The sequence below is a fragment of the Eurosta solidaginis genome, chromosome 1 (genome assembly GCF_040869045.1).
Source record: "Eurosta solidaginis isolate ZX-2024a chromosome 1, ASM4086904v1, whole genome shotgun sequence".
In the NCBI taxonomy this organism is placed as follows: Eukaryota; Metazoa; Arthropoda; class Insecta; order Diptera; family Tephritidae; genus Eurosta; species Eurosta solidaginis.
In genome coordinates, this window is record NC_090319.1 from 328,505,702 (window position 1) to 328,530,781 (window position 25,080).

At 33.6% G+C, this 25,080-nt stretch overlaps 1 protein-coding gene across 1 annotated transcript in view; it reads right to left on the reverse strand.

Annotated features, from left to right (window-relative positions):
• Positions 1–12,689: 12,689 nt before the first annotated feature.
• Positions 12,690–25,080, reverse strand: part of timeout (circadian regulator timeout) — a 272,495-nt gene continuing 260,104 nt past the window's right edge. Inside the window, exons 11-12 of the mRNA XM_067767826.1 lie at positions 13,374–13,474; positions 12,690–12,796 (exon numbers count right to left, since the gene is read on the reverse strand). Of these exons, the coding sequence (XP_067623927.1) occupies positions 12,690–12,796; positions 13,374–13,474 (208 nt within the window). The remainder of the gene's footprint in view (positions 12,797–13,373; positions 13,475–25,080) is intronic.

Below are 25,080 nucleotides of genomic sequence, written 5' to 3' on the forward strand. Positions count from 1 at the left end.
ACTGCAGACTTTGGAGGTATACTTTTTCTCAACATGCCTTGAGAAATATCCACTGTAGAGGCATGATAATAGGGCCATGCTAGAACAACAGGATTTTTCGTGTATTTTTTTTTCTGTCTAGGGGTTAAGCTGCCATAAAGATATGAGTCACTATTCACTAAATTTCAATAAAATTTGCATGTTTTACTGTATTATGAACAGATATGTATGCACATAAATCGTGCTAAACCATATTATTACTGTTTCAGATGACCATTGCCTTTTCATTCTGAAGGAAATTTTCATCCCGAAAAACCACAATTTCGTCTTAAACAGTAAAGATATGGCAACACTTCTAGCAAAACAACAAACATTATGAAACTTCAAAAACCTCCAAATACGTCAAAAAATTTTGAGCGGAACTGCCTTCTTTTTTATACCACTTTTCCTAGCAACTGTAGATAAAGTTTGATTAAGTGTACTAAAACTAACTTTCGCAAAGTCTAATCTGAAACCAGAGTTCTATTTCGTATCAATGCTAATCAGAGAATGTCTATACTATTTCCAGGGAAGGTTGGTTAGGGTCATCAGTTGCAGTAGGAAGCTTACCACGGCTAAGAGTGTATTTTGATGTACAATAAACAAATACCAAATCAAGTACCCTCCTAAACATATTAGGAATTTTATTTATCTATTTAGGGCAGAGTTCATTATTTTCGGCTAAAAAGTCGATCTTGAGGACACAGATACAATATTCTGCTCAGATACTATCGTCCATGTTATATGCGGGGAGTTAAATTCACCCAGGACTATCATCGAATCAAAAAAAATTTAAGTTTATTATCAAAAATCAGCCAATTACATGCAAACATAGCCGTTCCAACCAAAAAGGGGTTTGGTATTACAGAGTTACAAAGATCCAAGTGAAGCGGGTATAAGCATGTTAAAAACCCATTTTATCATGATTTGTACTGGGATCCAACAAAAAAGTAGCGAAAGTCTGATGGATAAACGCTTTTCCCTACAAGTGTTTATTTGAACTGAGTAGCTAATGGTCCAGTTTCGAAAAACAAAAATCAAGCACCAAACATTTTGTCATATCTGTTGGAATCATAGTATAATGAATATGCCATGTTTTGGGTTATTTGGTGAAAAATTCCTCAGAAACGACTGTGATCGTTTTAGAAGTATACAATATATCAATTGGCGCCAGCAATCGGTAATCAGTAATGACTTCCATAACTTTCTATGCAACGACCAATGCTGGTCAGACAGTAAAATGCTGTTACATATTATTGTAACGAATTTAGAGCAAATCCTCTTATTTGCAACCTTCTACTAAACTGTTGAGTAAATAACTCCACTATTCAATAATGCAAAATGGCCTTTGTTAAAGTACTTCACAATAACAACTTCACAATAACACTTCTACTGCTCAACAGATAGCGTGCTTAAATCAAATTGAATCAAAGTGCCTCAGCTGCTGTTGCTGTTATACTGTTTGGTTTCCTTGTTGGCATATTTCTAGGCGTTTCTGTTTCTAGAATTTACTAGTTGGTTACCAGCTATAAAATTACCAGATATAACTACGTTTATAGCTTCTTATAAGCGCGAGTATCTGTGATACTTCCACAGATAATTACCTACATTAGGGAGCATCTCAGATAAGATATATGCATGTGTTTGTGCGTCTCTCTCCACTGCGTGTACGTACATATGTGTAGATATAATGATTGATTCGTTTATGTAGATACAAGTGACTGCCTACTTTATTGTTGTTGTGGCTTCATTTACTTAGCATCAGACTAGTGATGTGAGTATCAGTTAGTGTCACTAATATTCGTCACATTATTTACTAAGTTACGAACGTCGTTTATATTAATAAAATCGTAACACCACCTGCACCAGTACAACCGGACTTAATGATGCTAAAAAAAAATGATAGCAACCCTAAAAAGCTCCTATTTGACATCTTAGGGTGGCTTTAAACTTGTGTTATAGGAAAGAGAGCCAGATCTCCCGTGATAAAACAAAAACATGTAACTATTTTTTTGAACATTGTGAGGAATTATGGATTTGCGTAGAAGTCCATATGGGAGATATCAGTCTGTTTCAAAGATGTTTATCTTTTTGAATAGACTAAACTCTCACAGAGTATATCAATTTTGTTCGCATAACGGAACCCCGTAACGGCATAAACTATTAGAGATAGATATAGACTTCTATATTATAAAAGGTTAAAAATTAATGAAAAGTGTTGAGACGTTGATGAGTGAATTTCGAATGTGTCTTTATTCAAATATTTCAGCTTATTTATATTAAATTATTCTAAACATATTCTTACATACATATTTACATTTAAGCATACATACTTACATGCATATCTACCTTAAGCATACATACTTACATACCTACATACAACTCGACACAAAATATGTACCTACACATCTGTGTTGAGCTGCGATTTCTATGGGAAGTGCCTGGGCACTCATCTCAGATCGCTATTCAAAATGAACGAAATCGGACTATAACCACGGCCACTTTTTCGATATCGAAAATTTCGATAATTCATTACCAAAGATGGATAAAGCGATGAAACGTGGTAGGTGGGTTAACCTTATGACGCAGAATAGAAAATTAGTAAAATTTTGGACAATGGGAGTGGCACCTCCCACTTTTAAAAGAAGGTAATTTAAAAGTTTTGCAAGCTGTAATTTGGCAGCTGAGTATGTAAAGTTCGGTTACACCCAAACTTAGCCTTCCTTATTTGTTTTATTTCTTTTTAATTCTCTTTTTGCAAATTTATTCACTTGAAACAAGTTAACTTTCATGCACACAAACCGACGCGAATGCGTGGGTGTCAGCCGGAACACCTAGAAAATGTCAGTCGTCGATTTGAGACGTGCTGCACCGCCGTAGTACAGGCTTCATGCATAGGAGAAGGCGGATGAATGGAATGATGTTTAGGTGGCATCATAAAGCCATTAAGTTTAGCTCTGCTAGATTTTTTTAGCGAAGGTTTTTTTTGTTTTATTTTTGTCAAATCGTTGTAAACATACGTATTTCGTCAATAAGTGGCATGTTCATGACTTTTCTTGGAAATGTATATACACTTTCGACTTTTAAAATGTTCACGGAAGATAAAAGCACAACCAAACCATTGACTTCAGAATAGTTAACAGATTTTGGAATTAATAAAGTACAAATTGTGTCAGTTTTTCTGAAGACCCATGCTATTCCATAAAATTAAAATTGTAAATTAACGAAATTAACACACACATGCATATACATATAAGACCTATGTACAGCAGCTAACATAATGATAGCAGTGGCAATTTTTATTAAATTTTTCAATAAGAATCTTCTTTTCTTTTATTTTCGTTAATTAAAAAAAATTATATACATTTTTTAATTGAAATTATGTGAATTAATCTCGCAAACGTTTTCGAAAAAATCGAAAGAGTATGCATAACGTAGCAAAGTACAAAATTAGTATTTATTTTTGACATTTTTTGCCAAGGGGTGTTTTAGATTTTCTTCGATATAATAAAGCAACTAAAAACACTCTCCGGTAAAAAACAAATTGTCACAAATTAATAGGAATTTTGAGAGACCTACAACTTGGTACTTCGTTAGACTAAAATTGATTGGCCTACCAAACTGCATACTCAAAAAAGAAAGAAAACTTTATATAAAAAGTTCCAAATCTTTAAAAACATTTTTTTGGATTTTTGGAATTTTTTCCGAGCATGTTTTTGAAATTGGTTTGCATAATTTCAGTTATAGAACTTTTGTTTTTTTATGAATTATCGAAATAAGATGAAGAATTTAATTGACGAAATTTAAAAAAAAAAACTGCTATTGTTATTTTTTTGCTCGATAATGTACAAATGTTGTTTTCGGTAACTAATTTGAATAAGATTGTACAAATTTTTCCTAGAACGATTAATTAAAAAAAGCTAAGTAAACAAAAATCAAGCACGAGTATTTTGGCAGGTGCTTAAAAATGTTATGCAAAATAGTAGAGTTCAGTATAATAGTGCTATACGAATCCGTAGATAACAATTTCGGCAACAAAGAACAAATCTCATAAAAAGTAGATTCAAAAATTCTGATCTAGAGGGTGCCGTTTTGCACTGGGATGGAAAATTGCTTCCATATTTGTTGAGTAAGGACAATGTAGAGAGATTAGCGATTTTAATTACTTGTGACGATGAAGAACAGTTGATAGGGTTTCCTTTCCTTGAAAATAGTACGGAGATTACTCAAGCAAAAGCTGTATTATCAACAGTTGAGCAGTGAGGAGCATCTGAAAAAATTCAGGCAATCTGTTTTGATACAACGGCAGTAAATACTAGTCGTTATAAGGGAACTTGTATTGTACTAGAGCAATTACTAGGGAAACATCTTTTTTATTTAGCATGCCACCACCATAGTTTGGAAATACTTTTAAAAGAAGTTTTTAATTGTAAAATGGGCACATCAACTGCACCTCAACCACATATGATTCGCAAATTCCAGAATGCGTGGTCTAAGCTAGACAAAAAGGAATACAAAACAGCTTTAGAAGATGAGGAATTTAGAAATAAAATAAGTAATCCAGACCATATAACCAATTTTCTTATTACACAGTTACACAATCATCAACCCAGGGATGATTATAAAGAATTTATTCAACTTTGCCTTATTTGTGTAGGACGTCTTCCGGTGGGAAACATTACTTTCAGGGTACCTGAAGCTTTTCACCACGCCAGATGGTTGGCAAAAACCATATATTGTCTTAAAATATATATTTTCAGGGAAGAATTTTTAACTGATTTAGATAGTAATTAGATTTAGATAGTAGTAGTATGTTTGTTTATAGTCAATATTTATGTAAAAGCATGGTTTACTGCCCACGAACCCACACAAGCCACCAACAATTAACTAAATCGTTAGTTCAGTACAGAACAGTTGACAAAGAAATTACGGACAAAGCATTGTCTAAAATAATTAACCATTTGTGGTATCTTAATTCGGGGCAAGTTGCTTTTTCATTTTTCGATGATACTTTGGAAAAAAACGTCAAATCAAGATTGATCAGAAAATTAATGTCCGAAGTGGAAAACGACGAAACTAATTCTGACGACAGAGATATAAAAGCAGTAGTTAATTTCCAGGAATTTGACAATTTGTTAGATAAAGAAATTGATTACTTTGTTTCTTCTCGCACCCTACACTTTTTTAACAGATTTGAAATTGATACAGATTTTTTAAATACTGATCCCGATTTGTGGTGTGAAAATCAGTATTATTTAAAAGCTTATAGGATGGTGAAAGGTCTAAGAGTAGTTAATGACACAGCTGAGAGAGCAGTAAAATTAATCCAAGATTTCAATTCATCCTTGACAAAAGACGAAGAACAACGACAGTTTCTATTACAAGTTGTATCTGAGTGTAGGCATCTTTTTCCGGATTCTTCCAAAGCTACCTTATCTAAACCAGTACTTTGGTTTGCAATATAATGTTATAATATATGTATGTATAAGTAAATCAGAAATGTAAAAAAAAAAACATTTTAACTTTGTAACAATATATGTTTAAGGTAATTAATACATGTTTTAATTAAATGTATTATATTATTGTAATGTCCATAGACGTTTGCATGGAAATTCAAAATTAGGGATATCCACTCTGACCTGATCTGATAAATGCTAAATACTGCTAAAAATTACCGTTTTATAAAAATATTATTCAGATTAAAATCAATACAAATAAAATTACCTATCGAATGGAATACGAGTCAAGTTCCTGGCATAAATGGTTTCACTTCTACCGACGAAACACTAAAATTTTTTCTGAAAAATCGCTGTTTTTCCTAACTTTGACCTCAATGAGGCACGTGGTAACATTATCGGATTGGCCTGAAACTTTGCAATAATCATTTTCTAATCTATTGGCATATTTTATGGGGGTGCCACAGCGGAAAATCTAAAATTGATTTCTTGTGGCCACCCTAGTAGTGACATATTACTCAGAGATATACACTCATGTACATAGAAGGCAACAGCTAATATGAGATATAAAAACGAGAAATAAATAAGCAACTATTCGAGAGGCACTTCGCGAAAAGTCTAGACCCTGGGAGAAATAGGCGAAAGAGGTGATCTGACAGTATAAAAAGGTGAAATCTAAGTGATGTAGAATCAATTTGATTTTAAAATATTTTAAGTGAAGTACGCGAGTAATTTATTTGTGAAGTACTACTACCATAGTAGTGTTTTAATCAAAAACTTTCTAATACATTGAATATTTGAGTTATTTATTCCACAGTTGAGCGATTCGAAGGATTACAAGGCGCAGAATTATCGAAAATTTCGAAAGATTCGCTACGCAAATATAATCCTAAAACCAATGTTGCCTGAATTTTTAGCATCTATACTTCAACCACAAACTCTTTGTATTTTTTTTTTAACGTTCCTGCGTCCTTTTTGTTGCGCGGTGTAAAATATTGCAACTACTACCAGCTCTGCATACTTTATACAGTAATAATAACGAACTCAGAAAAGGAAAAAAATGTTAGCAAAAAGTAAAGACGCCAACTAAGTGCAATCTTCCCGCATACTTTTTTTCCTTTCTTAAACTAAAAACTACTACATTTTTCTCGCTTAACGCACTTCATTTCCACTTGGTGCACTTCTTCGGCAGCTTTCGTGCAATAAATGCGATGACAATGCTTTAGCATTTTACCTTTTCTTCGAAGAAAGAATTTTTTTTTACTTCCGCTGTCTCTGGCAAAACGCGCTACCGGCTGCACATCACTTCGCTTTACTTTTGTTTAATTTTAATGAACCGAAACAATTTGTTTGAAATAATTTGTTGCTTTCATGCCACTAACGGGGCGCATTAAAAACAGACAGTAGAATAACAACAACAGCAACATAACACAAAGAATAGGCAAAATAGTAAAAAAGCGCACAAGGCTAGCAAAGAGATGGAAGCAGCATACAAAACGTAAATGCATTTGCTAGATGACTGTCAGTTATCTTGGCTTAACGCCTTAAAATATGCAACATCCACGAATGCCATGGGAGATAGTAAATGAGTATGAAAAAATATAATTAAGCATTGTGATGATGTTGCACGCAATATTATGGCGAGAGCAAGCAATCAAAACAAATAAAAACAAGTAAAGGTGTCTAAGTACGGGTGTAACCGAACATTATATACTCAGCGTGAGCTTCAATTGTACATTTCATTTCAGATAAATAACTTTTCTACATAACACGTGCCACCGCCCGTTTAATTCAAAACTATTTTTTGCTAAGTTATAGCTTCTTATTCTAGTCTACGACCCTTCAAAACCTTTTAGACTAGTTTTATATCTAAGCTGCCGTGGTCTTTAACCGCTCCCGTCCATTTTTACTAGAAATATTTTCTGCTATAAGGAAAATATGTGTACATAATTTCATTACGATATGTCAATTTTTCGAGTTATGGCTCCCGAAACATAGAAAATTGCTTAGTCATAAAAGGGGCGGTTCAAAAATTTTAGTTTTTCCAATTTAATGTTATAATTCAATTCTAAAATTCTATTGATACGAAAGCTCTTTCTCGCTAAGATATACCTTACGACCTCTACGACCCTTTTAAAAATCTTTTATATAAAAGTGGGCGTGGTTTTTAACCGATCTCGTCCATTTTTTCTAGAAATATTTTTTGCTATAGGGAAAATTTGTGTACCCAATTTTATTACGATCCGTTAATTTTTCTTCGAGTTATGGCTCTCGAAACATAGAAAATTGCTTAGTCATAAACGGGGCGATGCCACGCCCATTTTTTAAATTCGAAGTTTTTCCAATTTATTGCTATAAATCCACTTGGGAAATGAAATACCATTTATATAAAGCTCTTTTCTGCAAACATATTATTTATTATTTAATTCGTCCACGACCCTTTTAAAAATCTTTTATATGAAAGTGGGCGTGGTCCTTAACCGATTTCGTTAATTTTTCTTCAAAGCATTCCTTATAGTAAGGGCAATCTCTCTGCCGAATTTTGTTACGATAGGTTTAACAATTTTTGTTTTATGATTAATAATATTTGTAAAATTGATTGTATCACAAGTGGGCGGTGCCACGCCCATTTTAACCATTTTTTTCAGATTTTTATCGAGAGTCTCAATATCAGTCTACATGTCAAATTTCAACATTCTAGGTGTATTATTTACTAAATAATCAGGTTTTTTGTGTTTTCCAAAATTTTATATATATAAAAAGTGGGCGTGGTTATCCGATTTCGCTCATTTTCAATACCAATCTATTCTGGGTAAAGATAAGCTCGTGTACCAAATTTGGTGAAGATATCTCAATATTTACTCGAGTTATTATGTTAACGGACGGACAGACGGACGGACGAACATGGCTAAATCAAATTTTTTTTGATACTGATGATTTTGATATATGGAAGTCTATATCTATCTCGGTTCCTTTATACCTGTACAACCAACCGTTATCCAATCAAAGTTAATATACTCTGCGTGCAAAGCACGCTGAGTATAAAAAATTCGCATGTACAGTGGTGAAAGAAATGATAATGCGATTGTCTGATCTACATAGATGCATCAAGTATATGCGGTCAACACCCTTTCCAGTTTAAGCTCAGAAAGTTACAATTCAAATTCAGGAAATTAGAATTCAAATTTAGCAAGCTAAATTCAAGTTCAGAAATTTTAATTCAATTTCGGAAAATTACAATTTGAGTTCAGAAAATTAGAATTCTAGATCAGAACGTTGCAACTCAAGTTTAAAAATACCGATTTCAGTTCAGAAAGTTATAGTTGAAGTTCTAAATTTCCGATCTAAGTTCAGAAAATTGGAACTCAAGTTCAGAATTTCCAATTTAAATTCAGAAAATTGCAATTCAAAAAAAAAACAATTAATTTTCAGGAAATAATGATTCCAGTTCCCAATTTCCAATTTAAACTCAGAAGGAGACAGTTGAAGCTCAAAAATTTCAATTCGAATTCAGAAAATTAGAATTTAAATTCAGAAATTTTGCAATTTCAGTCCAGAATTTTCAGTGTTAGTTCAGAAAATTCCAGTTCAAGTTCAGAATTTCCAATTTAAATTCAGAAAGATAAAATTCAAGGTCAGAAGCTCCAATTCAAGTTCGGAAAATTACAACTTATATTCATTATTTGCTCACAATAAACAACTAAGCAAACCTCTCAAAAGGTTAGAGACGATATTTATGATTTTCAGCATTATTTATCATTGGAAACTAAACGTTTTCTCAAACTGTTTTTAAACATTAACTTTAAACTTGAATGCTATTTGAAAAAAATTTGAGAAGGGCACGATATAAGGTTGAAAAATATTTTCTTTTACACATATATAACCGAGTTTTTATAAACCCGACCGTCAATAGCAAGGATAGACTTCGCTCTCATATTAAGCTCTGTGACATATTGAAAATGTGCTTTTCAGTTTGAGAGCGCTATCAACGGTTACTTGAGATGCATTTGAGAGCTAGCGCAATAAACAGCAGCACACAATTCTCAAAGGTTGAAGAAAAGTATAGTTTTCAACTTCTAAAACACTCTCTAACGGTAATCTTCCACTTTAGTGAAAGTTGGGAAGTGTTCCAGAGCAGCATTTCTATTTTGTTGTGTTCTGGCCATTTTGAGATGGATTTGAGAATGCCAAATGTCTCTATTTGATAAGTAATCCATGTTGCATACTAAAAACTATCTTTCTTGTTTGAGAATGCAAACTACTTTAATCTGCGCTCAAATCATTGAGATTTGAGGACAGGTTTATTTCTCAAATGTACCTCAAATTTAGATTGAAGAAAAGTTTTTATCGGGAACTGAGATTTAAGAAGGAACTTATTGCGTTGAAACTTACGATAAATTTTTTGAGAAAATGCCTATTGGGTTACAAACTTTATACTTCACACGTAGTTGAAAACCCTAGGACACTGCATTAAAAGGGGGAAATTGCTGATATTTACCGCTCAGATCGAGATATTTAGTAATTATGTACCGAATGCAGGAATCTTGAGGCCATTTTTAAAGAATCTTTCCATTGAGCTACAAAGTTAGTTGCACAATGCAAAAATTTATATTCAGAAAGTTTTGTTTGGAACAAACTTCGGAATCCGATGGCAACGCAGCATGCGGGAAAAACTATCGCTAGGTAGCGCTGGGCAAGTGATATTTAAAAAACTCGAAAGCATTTGCAAATTTGGCGGTCGAGTTTTAAGTAATTTCTTGATAATCAAAAGATCTTGCGATCCATTTTTTTGGGAATTCCTATTGAGCTACATACTCTATGCTTCACACGTAGTTGACAACCCAAAGACAAGAATTAAAAGGGGGAAAAATGTCGATATGTGACACACGAAGTGGGATATTTAGAAGTTTCGTACCGAATGCGGTATTGAAAATTTTTTAACTCAAACAACTTTTTTTTTCTTAAATAGATGTTGCTTTTTCAGCTTTAAGCCCAGGAACATAGGTAGGCGAGCACGCTCCCGTCGCATCATCACGCCGTCTTTTGGAAGTGTTTTATGGAATCCCTGAGAAAGACGCAAATATGCATGGAAACGCTTAAAATAAAGAATAATCATTTCCTTTTTTAAACGCCCAAAAGTGTTTACCAAAAGGCCCAGTTTCATTCAAGACATTAAAAATTAAAGGAAGAATCGCAATTTTACTATAACAATTGACAGTCACTTTGAGTTATGGCGGGTAGGCTGGTGTTTTCCTATTAAGCTATCTTGTCCTAGTAAACCTTGAAACCAATATATCAGTGCCTTGGATTTTTTTTAGAAATTTTCTAAATTACTACCGAACAATTTTCAGCATGAAGTCTCGTAAAGTTGGAAGAAACAATTTGCGGGAAAAAGATATCAGATGTTGCTATTATAATGCACAATACTGCATGTACACATATTTGAATAAATAAACAAATTTAGAATATTAATTTCTTTTTTGAACATTTTCGTGCAGTCCATTGAATAGACAACAACGAAATAGCTAAAACAGACAACGCAATAAAAACAATATGACTCATAAAGTGCACTATAATGCCACTCAGAGCCCGCTAAAACTTCATCCCCACGGCCCCCGGAGCAGAAACATGGGCATTACGAGCATTCCAACATTAAGATCCTTAAACGGCACGTTTTTTATTTTAATTAACGCAGTAATTACGATTTTCATTCACTTCCTGCAGCAAACCAATTTCCGTTGCTCCGTGTTGCACAGCATCAACTAACTGACATTGGCGCGCTGGTGGAAGGACGCAAAGACCCAGCTACATAAGCGACCAAGAAGAGAAATGCATAGCACACAGCTTGCTATGACAATTTACAAATTTACAGCGGAGCAGCATTTGCCCTTGCCACTACACCAACAACAAAATACTGTCCCCAGTGAAGCACTGCACATTTATCGATGTACACTGAAACAAAAAAACTGGTAAAATCAACCAAAATACGGGTCAATTCAACCGAAATTTCTGTCATTTTTTATCTATAGCAACAAGATGTTGAATCAACTCTGCACAAATCCTTGATTCGTAATTGACCGTTTTAGTAGTCAAATGAACAAAAAAAAGTTGTTGCGACAGCTTTGTATGAAAGTACCTATGTTGCCATATAAATAAATAAATGTAAGGCGCGATAAACTCCGAAGAGATTTTAGGCCGAACTTCTCTTCCAATTTGCGTTGTGCTCCTTTCTAATTTTCCTTACAAATTGGCGGGACAGGACCTACTTGTTTTGTGCCGACTACAAACGGCATCTGCAAGGCATATGAGTTTTCACTGAGAGCCTTTTATGGCAGAAATACACTCGGAGTGCTTGCCGAAAACTGCCGAGGGGCGACTCCGCTTAGACAATTTTTCTTCTAATTGAAAAAGCTTGTTTCTAAAATTTTGATGTTGCTTTTCCCTGGGTGTGAACCCAGTGTCTTCGGAGCACGCTACCATCACACCACGGCGGCCGCCATTTAAATACGTAATTATGTGAACACATAAATACGCATGCTTGCTACATATACATACATATGAATATAGAAATGAAAATAGTAGTCACAAAACTGATTCTCAATTCTTTCAGTTGCAGCTCAGCTCATTCTCAATTTCTTCTCTCGCATGTAGTTGCCACACTTGATTGTTTCGAACAAAACTTGTAGTATAAATGTTTGACGTAACATTTTAAAAAGAGAACTTGTAAGTTATAGAAAAGTAAAGAATCAAATCGCAGGAAGGTAATTCACCACTGGAGTAACATTACATATACTTCGGCAAGTTAAATTTTCGTAACACTTTAAGCTGAAACGATTCCAAAACAACTCAAACTTTTATGTTGTCGGAAACATCAACATTAAAAAAGGATGTTTTTTATTATCTTATTAAATTCGTTCGCGTGAGTGAAAATTCGTAAAAACTTTAACAAAATGTTACTGACTGTGAAAAAATCCTGTTCCTTCAAACAAAACTTTTGCAACAAGAGGGCGCAATTTAGCATTTCGCTTGGAGGAGAAGTTTCAAAATTGTGCCCAATAAATAGGTGTCCCGGTATCTCATAATTTTTTGCACAGTAATTTCAAAAAAGGATTTTTTTCGGTTTGTATTAATAACTGAAAAACTAGTTTTTTATTGTTTTCCCAATTTTGTGTGTTTTTTCGATTTGATGGTTTTCTTATTTTGGTGTTTTTTTTTTTAACAAGTGGCACCATCGTCATAAGAACAAAGTATAGAGCGCAGTAAGCGTAACATTCTCTTTGAAATTTGCTCACGTATTGACAGTTGATCGCAGTTGAAATGACCTTTAAGATCAGTTGTGTTAACAGAAAAATCAGTTAGATTGATTAGGAATCTGTCAATTTTACAGAATTTTGTTAACTTTAGAGCGACAATTTCTCTTCTGTTGAAATGACTAAACAAATTTGTTCGCTTGACAAAGAACTCGGTCAAATTAACCATAATTCGATCAATTTCACCGAATCTTCGTTAAATAAAGAACAACAGAACCGAATTGTTGCTTTTACTTGGACCATTTCTTTCAGTGTATGTATGCGTATGCAAATACAAACGTCTGATGGTGGTCGTGGTGTCGAGTGACGTGAAAGCGCGTTAAGCTGTTTTCCTTTTTTTTTTTTTGCCATACAAAGAAAACATATTGCAGTCAAACATGCATGTTGCCAGTGAAATTATTCTTCATTTTATAGAAAGTAAAACAAAAAAAAAAACAACAGTATTAAACATTAAATAAGCTAATGGTTCTTTTTGTACACACCTAAGTAGGATTGTTTGTAGTGCAAAAAAAACTTTAATAAATAGAAACATCAGCGCTAAAGATGCTGTTCTGTCTGTGGTGTTTCATTATTTATTTACTTTGCTTACCTGATTTAATGTTGTGCATGTAGATCTCGCGTAGTAAAAGTAATTCATCTTCTGGTGCAGCGCTCATGGCGCCGAATGCATCATTTTCCGGCCAAACTTCTCTGTAATTAAGAAAATATGTTTGGTGAATAAATATTAATTATATTAATTTTTTTTGTTTTTTTTGATTATTTTCTTTCAAGGTCTATGAGAGCGAAGTTTACATCTTTTACCACAAAAGGCTTTATGCCATGGGCCGAAAAAAAACAATTCCTAAGTATTAGCTAAAGAAATAGTTAAACGAAAATTAAAGTCAATTAGAAGGTCGCGGAATAACCCAATTAGCATGCGAATTTTAAAGCTACAATTTGGGCGAATAAAAGTTTAGTGGCGAATTGGACTGACGATTTTTTAAAAATAAAAATAAAAATAATGCGTCGTGCTCCTTTTTAAATTTTTCCTACAAATTGGCGGGACAGGACCTACTTGTTTTATGACGACTTCGAACGGCTTGTGCAAGGCAGATGAGTTTTCACTGAGAGCTTTTCATGGCAGAAATACACTCGGAGGGCTTGCCAAACACTGCCGAGGGGCGACACCGCTTATAAAAATTTCATTATAATTGAAAAAACTTCTTTCTAAAATTTTGATGTTGCTTTTCGATCTTCGGTGTGGATGGCGGAGCACGCTACCATCACACCACGGAGCTCGCTGGCGATTTTTTGGTCAAATTAAAATTTGCTGACAAATTTACTGAGATTTTAAGGCGAATTTTTATGCCAACTCCACAGTAAATTCGCTCACCAATTTCGTTGGCGAATGCGAACATCATTATTTAGAGGCGAATATTTGCAAATTTTAGAGCAAAGTTTTTGGTTCATGAAAACTTGTTGGCGAATTCATATTTCCTGGCGAATTGAATCAAAATGTTACCAAGAATCTCGTAACTTTTTGAATGAATATTGCTTACGAATTTTAAGGCTATCATTTAATTGATTTAAGGTTCACTCGCGAATTTCGCAGGTGAATTCTGGTCTAAAGGAAAATTTTCTGGCCAATTTAAGCCGACTTTCCAGGAAATAAAAATTTCCTCGCAAATTTCGTTGGCCAGTTTAGGACAAAATCATTATTTAGTTAAAGTTCTTTAGCGAATTTTGCTTGCGATTTCCAGGGAAATTTTTTTTCAAAACTCTCGGACTTAATGTTAAGACGAATCTAGTTTACGATTTTTAAGGCCACTTTTTTGGGGGAATGAATGTTAGTTCGCGAAGTTCAGGGAACTTTTTCAACGAATTTTAGGCCCGACTTTCGGTTAGATAAAAATTCACTAACAAATTTATTTGCGAATTTTAGATCATCACATACTGGAGAATATTCGTGTCCGGCTTTTAGGTTAGTGAAATTTCGTTAGCGAATTTTTTTGTGATTTTCAATGCAACTTTTGGGAAAAATCGTTTTTGTTCGCTCATGAATTTTGCTGGCGAATTTATGAGCAAATGAAAGTTTAACGGCGAGTTATAGGCAAATTTTGAGACCCACCTTCAGGGAAATTCTCGCCAAATTTGAGAGCCGACTTTCGGGTAAATAAAAATTGGGTAGAAATTTCGCTGGCGCATTTAAGTGAAAATTTTTGGAAAATTTATATTTAGTGGTGGTAAGTTCTTTCTTATCCAACCGATCACTGATGTGGTGTTATGAAGACGAGCTAAAGTAAGCTTCCATCCATACGTCAATTACTTCAAGAAAACATTCCCTTCCTCTCTCTCTCGAGAAAGCTGGCGAATGAGACTCCAAATGGGTCTCGCTCGATTTGAAGTCCAAAGGCAGTTCGATTCAAACCTTATAGCAAAAGCCACTCGTATCTAGTGCGATCCACTAGATAAATGCTCTAATGTTTAAAAAACTGGAGCAGTTTGGCAACCTGCACTGTTTTAGCGCTATATGTGACAGTAAGAATCCCCATCAGTTTCCTGTTCCGAGAGCAGCGATCTTACAAAATTTCGTAGAAAACCCGAAATACATTGCGGAAGGGTTGTTAGACTGTCGCAGCTGGCAGGGTGCTCAGAATTTCCAGGTTATCTGAATAGCTAACTACTCAGCTGGCATTGGTTTTAGAGTCCTTGAACGAGCAAAGCTCAGATTATAAAGGGTAAACAGGGCTGTATCATACCTCGACACATTCCTCTCAATAAAGTGGTCCCACCGCACTCCGACGACCTTTCTTTCGCACAAGAGTTTGTAAATAAATTCACCCAAGGCCTACTTGAGAAGACTCCCTCAATGTTAGTAAAAGCGCCAAAAGCAACTCCTCTTTAGGTACAGGAGAACCGTTCTATTTATTCTATAAGCGAATATAGAGCCATTGCAATTCACGTGACTTTGGAATAGATTGCCGAAAGTCGTTCCAGCAGGGGTACGAAAGTAGTTACAATTCAGAGTTTCTATCCTGCATTTTTTTGTTCAAGTCTATCTTGCATGCAAATTATATTAAAGAAGCAAACAAAGCGAATAAACTAATAAAAATTTTGCAGCGAAAAAGTCGGAAAATGCGAATAATTAAGTGCATATGTCCTTAATACGACGCTATTATAGTCGATGGCAGTACATACATACATACATACATACAAATTTTCTGTGAAGATTCATACATACGTTTGTCTTTCAACAGAATATCATTAATTTAAAATTTTGTACATAAATCCTTATTAAAATTCCCTTTTAATATGCTCTCAGTAAAATTTTCAATACAATTAAGCACATGCAGTTTGCAAAATCGCGTGAAATCAGGGCATATCTACATACAAACACATTTAATTCTTTACATATATTTGCAAAACTTATGAGTGCGACTGTTTATACGTATGTATAAGTATGAATTTATTTTGGAAAACGGCAACACGCAATAATAAAAAATATGTGGCAACTCTATGAGTATGAAGGAAGTAAGTGGAAGAAACTTTTGTTTGCACACACACACAATCAAACATAAAATAACAACGCCCAAAGGTAATGTGGAAATCTGTGCAATAAATATTAACCCAATAAACATTTTTGTCAATTCTCAGTTTGAGATACATTTGAGAATCAACCCATTTCTCACATTTCAAATGTCAGTTTTCAAATGCATTTCAAATAACCGTTGATAGCATTCTCAAGCTAAAGGGCACATTTTTAATATGGAATTTTTCTTTATTTTCAAATTAAGAATTTTTGGATTCTCAACTTTTTCTCAAACGAGAATAAAGCGGAACGAAATGGAATCCACTGTTGTGCCACTTTCGGTAAGCATATTTATTATTTGCCTCACTTCACTGTTAACTCGTTTAGATTTATGCATAATGTACTACAATATCACTTAATATTATTAAAATGTATAAATACTTCCTTATTTTTTCACTTTATGTCCAACTTCACTCAATAAAACCGCTTGTTTACATTTCCAGCTAAAGTATGCAAATTAGAGATCGAAAAATTTTCAACGGCACTAGCGACGACACTATTGATAGCATTGATGTAAAATGAGAATGTTGTACTATGTTTTATTTTATTTTAGGGTTTCATGAACACTTATTATGTACTTTAAAATTTAGACACATTTGCGCAAAAAGTATTCACATTATTATTAACGAAAATATTCCATGATATGCATGGTTTTCAACCAGAATGGAACGAAATGCAAGTATATCTCAAACGTTCAAACAACGTTTGAGAAAAAGTTGAGAGAATATTTAGCTTCAAATGATTAATAATGTTGAATATCAAACTGAGAATTAATGTTTTCTCAAACATTTGAGAGAAAAAAAATTTCAAGTATGTCTCAAACCATTCTCAAGTTGAAGAACAACGTTTGAGAAAAAGCCTTGAAAATATTTTGTTTCAAATGATAAATAATGTTGAATATCAAACTGAGAATTAATGTTTTCCCAAACATTTGAGATTTTTGTTTTCAGTGTTTGTTGAGAAATAATGCGAGCCACGGTTGCCACTTTGGTTCATTTGGAAGAAGAATAGTTCATTCTGTTTAGGTTTGGTCCGTTGTACAGTGGTCGATTGGCTCTCCTTAGCTGCAGAAAATTTAGTTTTTAATGCTGAATAAAGTGGGAATTGTTTATATTGTATGGATTACAGATATGTATTGTAATTTGCTTCTCAATATATAAGGAAGTGTTAATTATTGAAAAATTTGATTTGGTGAGATACTTATAGCTCAGAAGCGGAATAATAGATTTTTATGTTTTGAGAACTGAAAGAGTTATGTTATTAAAGAAAACATTTTTTTTTAATTGAGGATATCCACATAATTTATGAAATATGAGGAACTGGGTGTCTTTTTTCTAAAGCGTCAAAATTTTGTCTGCTCCCTTGGAAAAAAGTCTCAATGAAAAATTAAAAAAAAGAGTTGTTTAATTTGTTTTTGTTTTCTTATTGAAATTTTTTCTCGGGCGATTGGAAAAAATCATGATTCAATCACAAGAGGTTTGCTCGGCTGACAAATTTTTGGACAATTGCAGCCATTTTGCTCCCAAGTCGAGTTGATATCCGTTAACTGTGTTGTTTCTTTGCGATGTTTCGAAAAATGCCGTGATCTATTAGTGTGACTGAACATATTTAATTTAATAGAGAAGTACGGACACCAAGGAATCGTGCACTTTCGTAAACCTATGAACATACAAAACCTAAATAGATTTAAAATTCATCGTTCGAAGTCAAAAACTCGACTGGTAAATCGATTCAAGTAAAAATGTCATTAGTGAGTAATGGAGATGCCATAACGAAATGTACTCATTAAGCATTTTAACTCATTAAATCCGTATGTTCGGAACATTCGTCTCCATTTAAGAATTTTCAGAGCCCGTGAGGTAGTATTAAACGAACGTGTTTCGAATATTCTAAATCAGCAGTTCATCCGAAGCACTTCCATGAATACTTAAACGGAAAGAGCTTTCCGAAATTTCAGAATAAACAGGTAAACACTCCTTGTGTAGCAGGACCGCACAAAAGCTCTACTCTTTTGACGAAGTCAAGGCCGAAATATAAAGTTCCAAGGTAATGGACCATTTTTTTTTTTTTATTTATTTTTTTTTTTTGTCAGTTCATTGCGGCTGCTGGGTGGGGTATCACCGCATGTCGGCTGCCAGTTCCAAATCGTCCTATTCCAAAATATTTTTCAAAAATTTCCTATTTCATTATTTCTCACAAAAACTCCCTATATCAGAATTAGGTTGAAGAACGCTTTATTTTAGAATTATTTTCATTAACTCCCTCTTATGTCAAAATGCATCTTATGCTCATATAGGGAGTTTTTCAACAAATTTTGAGATAGTGTATTTTTGGAAAAAATTCTGACCTACGGCATTCTTCAAACAAATTCTGAAAGAATTACCAAACCAACATAACTCTTTATCGATTCACGAAATATTTAGTAGAAAATTAATTATTTTCCCCAAAACCTGTTGGCATTTACAAAGTTATTATCACTACTAATATTCTACTAAAGGTACTTTTCTACTGCAATTTTCGCTGAATGGGATTGAGTTATTCCCCCTTTTCCTTACTTCGCAAAAGCAACTCGTACAGATAAAGTTGGGGCGTCAAAGCTCTGTCATCATTGAAGAACAAACCTATAGTAATTGAATCATGGGAAACAAATTTTACAGCTTTAGAAAAAAAAAACGCCTACCATGAATTATACATTTTTTTATTTAATATGATTTGTAGGCTAGTCTGCTCTCATTTCTACTGGTGCAAATAAAACGATTAATTCACCAGTTGTGCCTGAGGATGCTGGAATATTCAGCGAAACGTCGGGCGTGAGGTGAAGTAATCCTTTTATTTCCAGCAGCATAAATTAGATGGGTCTAGCCTACAAATCATATTAAATAAGAACAAGTAAGGAAGGTTAAGTTCAGGTGTATGTTCGGTTACATACTCAGTTGAGAGCTATGGTGACAACATAAGGGAAAATAACCATGTAGGAAAATGAACCGAGGGTAACCCTAGAATGTGTTTGTATGACATGTGTATCAAATGAAAGGTATTAAAGAGTATTTTATGTGGGAGTGGGCCATAGTTCTATAGGTGGACGCCATTTAGGGATATCGCCATAAAGGTGGACCAGGGCTGACTCTAGAATTTGTTTGTACGATACATCAAATGAAAGATGTTAATGAGAATTTTAAAAGGTATGGGCTTATTCTATAGCTGGACGCCTTTTCGAGATATCGCCATAAAGACGGACCAGGGGTGACTCTAGAATGCGTTTGTTATGTGTTAATGGGTATTTTAAAAGCGAGTAGGCCTTAGTTCTATAGGGGGATGCCTTTTCGAGATATCGCCATAAGGGTGCACCAGAGGTGACTCTAGACTTTGTTTGTACGATATGGGTATCAAATTAAAGGTATTAATGAGGGTTTTAAAAGGGAATGGTGGTAGTTGTATAGGTGGCCGCCTTTTCGATATATCGGCATAAAGGTGAACCAGGGGTGACTCTAGAATTTGTTTGTACGATATGGGTATCAAATGAAAAGTGTTAATGAGTGTTTTAAAAGGGAATGATCCTTAGTTCCATAGGTGGACGCCGTTTCGAGATATCGCCATAAAGGTGGACCAAGGTGACCCAGAACATCATCTGTTGGATACCGCGAATTTATTTATATATGTAATACCACGAACAGTATTCCTGCCAAGATTTCAAGGGTTTTTTATTTCGCCCTGCAGAACTTTTTCATTTTCTTCTACTTAATATGGTAGGTGTCATACCTATTTTACAAAGTTTTTTTCTAAAATTATATTTTGCGTCAATAAGCCAATCCAATTACCATGTTTCATCCCTTTTTTCGTATTTGGTATAGAATTATGGCATTTTTTTATTTTTCGTTATTTTCGATATCGAAAAAATGGGCGTGGTCATAGTCGGGTTTCGCAATTTTTATACCAATTCAAAGTGAGTTCAGATAAGTACGTGAACTGAGTTTAGTAAAGATATATCGATTTTTTCTCAAGTTATCGTGTTAACGGCCGAGCGGAAGGACAGACGGTCGACTGTGTATAAAAACTGGGCGTGGCTTCAACCGATTTCGCCCTTTTTCACAGAAATAAATTATCGTCCTAGAATCTAAGCCCCTACCAAATTTCACAAGGATTGGTAAATGGTTGTTCGACTTATGGCATTAAAAGTATCCTAGACAAATTAAATGAAAAAGGGCGGAGCCACACCATTTTGAAATTTTCTTTTATTTTTGTATTATGTTGCACCATATCATTACTGGAGTTGAATGTTGACATAATTTACTTATATACTGTAAAGATATTAAATTTTTTGTTAAAATTTGACAAAAATTTTTTTTTTAGTGGGCGTGGTCGTTCTCCGATTTTGCTAATTTTTATTAAGCATACATATAGTAATAGGAGTAACGTTTCTGCCAAACTTCATTATGATATCTTCAACGACTGCCAAATTACAGCTTGCAAAAGTTTTAAATTACCTTCTTTTAAAAGTGGGCGGTGCCACGCCCACTGTCCAAAATTTTACTAATTTTCTATTCTGCGTCAAAAGATCAACTCACCTACCAAGCTTCATCGCTTTATCCGTCTTTAGTAATGAATTATCGCACTTTTTCGGTTTTTCGAAATTTTCGATATCGAAAAAGTGGGCGTGGTTATGGTCCGATATCGTTCATTTTAAATAGCGATCTGAGATGAGTGCTCAGGAACCTACATACCAAATTTCACCAAGATACCTCAAAATTTACTCAAGTTATCGTGTTAACGGACGGACGAACGGACGGACATGGCTCAATTCATTTCTTTTTCGATCCTGTTGATTTTGATATATGGGAGTCTATATCTATCTCGATTCCTTTATACCTGTACAACCAACCGTTATACAATCAAGGTTAATATACTCTGTGAGCTCTGCTCAACTGAGTATAAAAATTACAATTGAAGTTTACCGTTTTCAATTGAACTCCATTATGATTTTCTGAACTTCAATTGCAATTTTCTGAAACTGAAAAAGGTGTAGAATTTTACCGCACTTCATGAAATAAAAAATGATTTTGTCAAATATTTAAAGCCCAGATAACAAATAAGAGTTGTTTTTATTGTTAGTTTGCTCTATTATAATTTTGTGTAGCCAAATAGTCGGGATCTATGTTTTTTAACATGTTGAAAGCGATGGGCGAAATCTTGATAATATATTTATTTAATATGACTGAGAATGAATTAGACTATGAATTTAACAAAATGCATTACATTTTAAAATTCTTTCGAATTTCCCAAAAAAAAAAACATTTTGTCACACCGCGTAAAATTGATTTTTGTGTTGATGTGAATTTATTAGTTTTTTTTTCTATGAAGCAAAAACAGTTTTTTTGGAAATTAAAATATTTGTATTACAAAATATCTAATTTATGAAATAAGAGAGAATAAGAATTAAACACAAACAATGTTTCGTTGAGTTAAAATAAAACAAAAAATTTGTTAATTAAAAAATATATATTGTAACGAATTTAGGGAATTTCCGCTTATTTGCAACCTTCTACTAACATTCGTATCGCTAAACTGTTGAATAAATAACTCCAATATTCAAAATGGTCTTTATTAGACTACTTTGAAAATACTTCACAATAACACTTATACTTCGCAACTGATAGCGTGCTTAAATCAAACTGATTCTGCTTACTCATATTTCGCTCCTTTTTTACTCTCTGCTGTCTCGTTCGCATACTTCTAGGCGTTTCTTCTTCTAGAATTTACTACTCAGTTACCAGCTATAAACTTACCAGCTATAAACTACAGATGCACGTTTATAGCTTTCGCATAGCAATATGCGCGTGTATATGTGAGTAATACTTCCACCGATGATTGCATACTTTTGTGAGTATGTCAGATATATGCATGTGTTTGTGCGTATCTCTCCGCTGCATATGTGTAGACATAATGATTGATTTGTTTATGTACATACCAGTGATTGCTTAGTATCGGCTTAGAGATGATAGTATCCCTTAGTGTTGCTAATATTCGTCACAATATATTATAGTAATTATATATACGTATAACTTTTTTTGAATTTGTTATTAATTTCTTCTTTTTGCTTTTTTAAGATTTTTTCGGCGAAAAAAATGTTTTAAAAAAAATATCAAAATATATTTTTCAAACCATTTTTTAAGCCGGTTAAAGATATTAAATATTGGCGGCCGCCGTGGTGTTATGGTAGCATGCTCCGCCTACCACACCGAAGATCTTGGGTTCACGCCCCGGGCAAAGCAACATAAAAATTTTAGAAACAAGTTTTTTCAATTAGAAGAAAACTTTTCTAAGCGAGGTCGCCGCTCGGCAGTGTTTTGCAAGCGCTGCCAGTGTATTTCTGCCATGAAAAGCTTCCCAGTGAAAAGTCATCTGCCTTGCAGATGCCGTTCGGAGTCGGCTTAAAACAAGTAGGTCCCGTCCCGCCAATTTGTAGGAAAAATTAAAAGGGGCACGACGCTAATTGGAGGAGAAGCTCGGTCTAAAATCTCTTCGGAGGTTATCGGTTAAACATATATATATATAAAGATATTAAATTTATAAACTATGGGACAAAATGAATTCAAAAAAACTCGTTTACTGAGAAAAAATATTTTTTTTTTTGTTTTTAATTTATTTAGTTTATAACGGAAAAAGATTCTGTTTAAAAAACGTGTTTATTAAAAAAGTGTATGCAACAGTTTTTTATTGTTTTTGATTATGTTTTTTCTTTTGTAAGATTTGTTATCTAAGGAGCGAAAAAAATTTGTTTATTGAAAACATTAAAATATATTTGTTAAACTATTTGCAGGCCGATTAAAGATATTTAAAAATTTAAAAAAAAATGTCATTGAGAAAAAACATTTTATTTCGTTTTTGATTTAAACATGTATTTATCAAAAGAGTATGTATATAATATTTTTAATATATATAATATTTTTAATATATATAACATTTTTATCGCTCAATATTGCTGGCTCGAGGTCAAAATTTGTTCTGAAAAAAAAAAAAAATTAAAAATTATAGGTTTTTGTTTTTGGTTTTGTGAAATTTTCCTAACGAGTAAAAAAATTGTTTATTGAAAATTTTAAATTTGTTTTTTGAACCACTCTCAAGCTATAAAACAATATGAATTTCGAAAAAACTAAAAGAAAATATTTTTCATGTTTTAATTTAAGAAGTTTTAAACGAATGAAAGATTTTAGTTACAAAAACCAAAAAACAATTTGTATATTGTCAAGACAAACATATTTTCATTTTCTGTTTCAAAGGGACTGACGAAAGCTAATTTATGCGATATGAGAGATTAAAGACTAGGAATTTAAAAAAAAAAAAATCATTGGGGAAAAACAAAAAAACATTGTTTTAAATTTAAAAAAAAGTTTTATTAATTATAAATTTCAGAAAACAAAATGATTTTTTAATTTAACTGACTTTGGTAGTTATTAAGGTTTGGACGCTAGCACGGCCAAATCAACTACTGTGCGTTAGTCGATTTTCTTTGGCTCTGCTTCGTTTTAAGATACAGATACAGATCATGATACACAATTTGTTTTTGCTAAGTCCAGTGTAAGTAAATGCGTTGAAATTAAATTACATTTAACACTGTTTAACACCATCGCTCGCAACGTAGGTCTAAAAGGACCATTACTGATACTTAGCATAGACTTGACTTGACTTGGCGTAAATTTCGCAACTTAGCCACGATTATACTCCACTTAGCGCATACAATCTGGTATCATAATCAATAAATGTCAATTTGTATGAAAAAATGTCAAAATGAAATGGAAACAAACAGATGGCATCTCAAAATGTAAACGTCACTTAGAACTTACATAGAAAATCAAAATTCAACGGATTTCTAAGTCAAGTTAAGTGTTGCTAAGTTTTAAGTAATCAGTAATATGCAATATTCATTTAACAGAACTGTAAGTGACAGTTCTCAAGTGAAGTCAAGTCTATGCTAAGTATCAGTAATGGGCCCTTAAATCTTACAGTAACAGCCTGATTCTAATGTGGTAACAACTTTCTTCACCACGGCAACTTTCTTCATGTGGTAACTTTTGTATCCTTTTGGTAGTCTGCCCACGAAAGTATCCGGATAATTGTTTACCCACTAAAATAGGTGGTAACATCGATGTAACCATACAAAAGCTGTTGTTTAGAAAAAGGCAATACTGAAAAATAAAGAATTGTGAGCGCAAATAAGTAAACATAATAGTAAAATAGTGTTGCCTCTTGCTATACATATTTGTTTCCATGTACTTTCACAGTATATATTTCAATATAGCTATGTAAAAACGTATTCATATATGTACACATCGTCCCGTTTATTCGTTAACATCGTATCTACGAGTGACACATTTTCGGTAAAGCCATGGCGGAACCATACACGGTGGCAGCATGGTGACATACCTACAAACATAAATAAAAATTCCTTGTACTTCGTTTTTGTAAATTCGATGGACAAATGTCAAAATCGTACTGCGCCGGAAGTTGATGTATCAAATTAAATAAAAAAAAGTTTATATTCAGCTGTCCCATGCTGCCACCTTGTATCGTTCCGCCATTGGTAAAGCGAAGAAAACCAACTTTTAAATTTTACCACAGACACTGGTGAGTTTTTCGGTGATGACAGCGTTACCACTTTGGCCAGAATCGCGAATAAAACAACTGGCAACGATTTTCGGTTACATAATGTTCTGGGTACTATTTTACCGGT